The 3,061-nt window shown below is 32.8% G+C and overlaps 1 protein-coding gene across 1 annotated transcript; it reads left to right on the top strand.

Annotated features, from left to right (window-relative positions):
* Positions 1-2,710, top strand: LOC101493958 (uncharacterized). The gene is made up of 5 exons (XM_004500666.4): positions 1-134; positions 218-332; positions 409-546; positions 1,186-1,415; positions 1,752-2,710. Exons 1-5 carry the CDS (start codon positions 129-131, stop codon positions 2,508-2,510), a joined length of 1,248 nt encoding a protein of 415 aa, XP_004500723.1. The 5' UTR covers positions 1-128; the 3' UTR covers positions 2,511-2,710.
* Positions 2,711-3,061: the final 351 nt, after the last annotated feature.

The following is a 3,061-nucleotide window of genomic DNA, read 5'->3' as shown; positions in this document are numbered from 1 at the left end:
ACCCGCCATATTGGAATATAGATGTCAATAAATGGACGGTTCCTCCAATTCTCAATTCTCAATTCTCAATTCACATTCATTATTATTGCTGCTTCCACTTTCCCTCCTCCTTGTAATTAATAATTCCTATGAGTGTGAGTTAATTGCCTTTAGTATTTGATCGTTTTACAATTGATTTAATATGATATTGATTATTAAAATATGGTTTTTATGGCAGGTGATGTCTAGCAACGGGTGTCCAAATGCTTCTAATCCTTACCATCAATGCACACAAGCTTGCTCCCAAAAAATAAAGGGACCCAAACCACACGCTAATAGAAAGACTTCACAAGGTTAATTTGTTCTACTTCCTCTTAACTCTGAAATTCTAAATAGCAACATCTAATCTCATAATTTAAACTTATGCAGGTTATGGGAGAACCGTAACTGATGCTGAGATCGGTAAAAAGATAAATGAACAAAGACGAACGGTTGCTGGTTGTCCAAAAGCCTCTAATCCTTACCATAACTGTGATGCCAATTGTAACAAATCATTCTCCAATTCAGGTTCCTCCTTTCTCTCTCTCTCTAATTATATATATATTAGTGTTGTAACAAATTTCTTCATTCTTCTCAATATCGTTAGTTTGACCTGTTGACAGTGTATTTCTTGTGAAATTTGCTGCCAATATTTTTTTTGATTAAATCATGATTTCTCATCATTCTTATCGTCCAATCTAATTATTTCATTTAAATATGTCATGGGAATCAACACTTCTAATTTTAATTAAACAAGCACAACATTTAGCTTTAATATTTTAATTTTGTTTAGAAAGTGACTTGTTTAATTAATAGCAATAAGAATTAAGTTTGGTATATTAGGATATAATTCAACCGTTCGTGTTCATATTACATAGGTACATAGCTATTTTGTTTGACCATTTCAATAGAATGGATTAGTTTTCTTTGGCAAGACTTTTGTTCTCCTGCAGTCACTGTGTCGTTACATTCACACTGTGATGTGAGATCATTTGTAAATAGTTTATTAAGTTTGTAAATATGTCCATGTGAATTTTATCAAAATTGTTTTATAGTTTGTGCAATACGAAAACGTTACTAGTTTGAGCTCATGAATTGATTATTGATAAATTAAGATGTTTCAATTTGGCACTTGATCAATTAAATAATATATTATTTTAATTGCAGGTGCCACTCCTCAATCCAATATTGAGAGGAAGAAGAGGGCAGGTTCAAGGCCAGAACCCCCTATTCTTGACAGTGTTCCAGCTGCAAGAAAAATTGGAGCAACTAATCTCTCCAATGCTTCATCAACAAAACCACAATATTCTGAGAACAAAAAGTTGGAGCCAAAAAGCAATGAGATAATTCCTTCTTCTGGACCAATTTCTGGTCAATTGCACATCCCAGATGTTATGGTAGTGCGCCTCTCTTTAAACAAACTTTTTAAAAAAAAAACTATAAATAAAATGGGGAAAAGAAAAATTATTATTAATTAAACTGACATTAATAGTTAGTAAGCTCGTCTCTAATGAGATTTGAACTTAGTCACTCGAGGTTACAAAATCACACTCTACTAATGAATTGTCAAGTCATCATTACTGATTATTAGACTCCTCTTCGATGAGATTTAAACTCTATCACAGAGGTTACAAAGTCAAACACTTATAGAAGAATTATCATTTAATCTTGTGGTCTTTAGACAACTTTTTTAATTTTTGCGCCAATATAAAACACATTGTTTCTTTTGGCAGCCTGTGTATCACAAAGACCAAGTTAAGGATGTTGCTAAAATCCTCCCCAACAAGACAGAAACAAATCATGAGGACAAAGTTGCTTCTGATGAAATTATTCCAATCACTAATTCTGATGACACTGGTTTAAGTGAGTCCAAAGATTTTAGTTTCTCTGGAACTCCCCCAGAGGACAAAGAAGATGGCAGTGAAGGAGAGACAGATTCTGTGGTATCTGAGTCTCGTATTCCAGTTGGAAAATACAATGTAAAAGAAAGTTTTGGTTTCATCCTGCAAACTATACTTGATAAGTATGGGGATATAGGTGCAAGCTGTGATTTAGAATCAGTTGTAATGCGCTCATATTACATGGAATGCGTATGCTTTGTTGTCCAAGAATTACAATCTTCTTCTGACACAATAAGTAAGTCCAAAGTGAATGAACTGTCAGATATTGTTAAGGATGTTGAATCTGCTCATCTTCGTGTAGCCTGGTTGCGTAACGCACTCGATGAAATTGCAGAAAATATTGAACTGATTAGTCACCAGCAGGATATGGAGACAGAAAAAGCTAACTATGATGTTGAAATGGAATCATTGAGAGAGCAACTAGAATCAGAACTGAAAACATTGGCTCAGAAAGAACAAGAGGTTGCTGATATTAATGCCAGAATTCCTGAAATCAGAGATCGTTTGACAGAGCTTGAGAACAAGTCTTCTGGACTTGTAGATCATGAAATCACACTACCTATCAAGTCCAAGATTGATCAACTGTTATAATAAAACTGCTTATATTTTTTCTTTTCTTCTTTTTTGATGGCCAAGGAAACTGCTTATCAAATTCGTGCACGCGCATCTGATTGTACTATGTTGTAGTGCTTAAAAAGTAGAATAGGATACTCAATAAAAATGGATACAAGTAACATGTGCTTCTATTTTATTATTTGATTTAATTATGCCAATAATATACTTTCTATCTCTGTATACGCATTATACACTTCTGTAAATTTTTATTTAATAATTTTTTGTTTTATATTCAGACTTAGAGAGTCTCATATTACGTACTCGTGTGAGAGTATATTTAGATCCATTGACCTCCAAGTTATTTTGCTGGGTCAGACACCATATGTCCATATATATAATTTCACCAACTATTGGTTAAACTATTTTTTTTCTTTGGAGTTGTAGGTTAATTTAATATATATATATATATATATATATCATAGTGATATAATCCATATGAGACAACATCCTTACTCCAATTTTAATGATATCAAATACACCAAACCCAAAATTGCTAGATTTCATTCTCAAACTAAATGCACAATGTA

This window comes from Cicer arietinum, chromosome 5 (genome assembly GCF_000331145.2).
Source record: "Cicer arietinum cultivar CDC Frontier isolate Library 1 chromosome 5, Cicar.CDCFrontier_v2.0, whole genome shotgun sequence".
Taxonomy (NCBI): Eukaryota; Viridiplantae; Streptophyta; class Magnoliopsida; order Fabales; family Fabaceae; genus Cicer; species Cicer arietinum.
Note: the sequence above shows the minus strand (reverse complement) of the source record. Positions and strands in the feature narration are given on the sequence as shown.

Excerpts from the sequence above, each read along its gene's own strand:
- LOC101493958 (XM_004500666.4), top strand. Across the intron at positions 333-408 it reads TAATAGAAAGACTTCACAAG|GTTATGGGAGAACCGTAACT; the intron begins GTTAATTTGTTC and ends AAACTTATGCAG. Across the intron at positions 1,416-1,751 it reads TGCACATCCCAGATGTTATG|CCTGTGTATCACAAAGACCA; the intron begins GTAGTGCGCCTC and ends TTCTTTTGGCAG.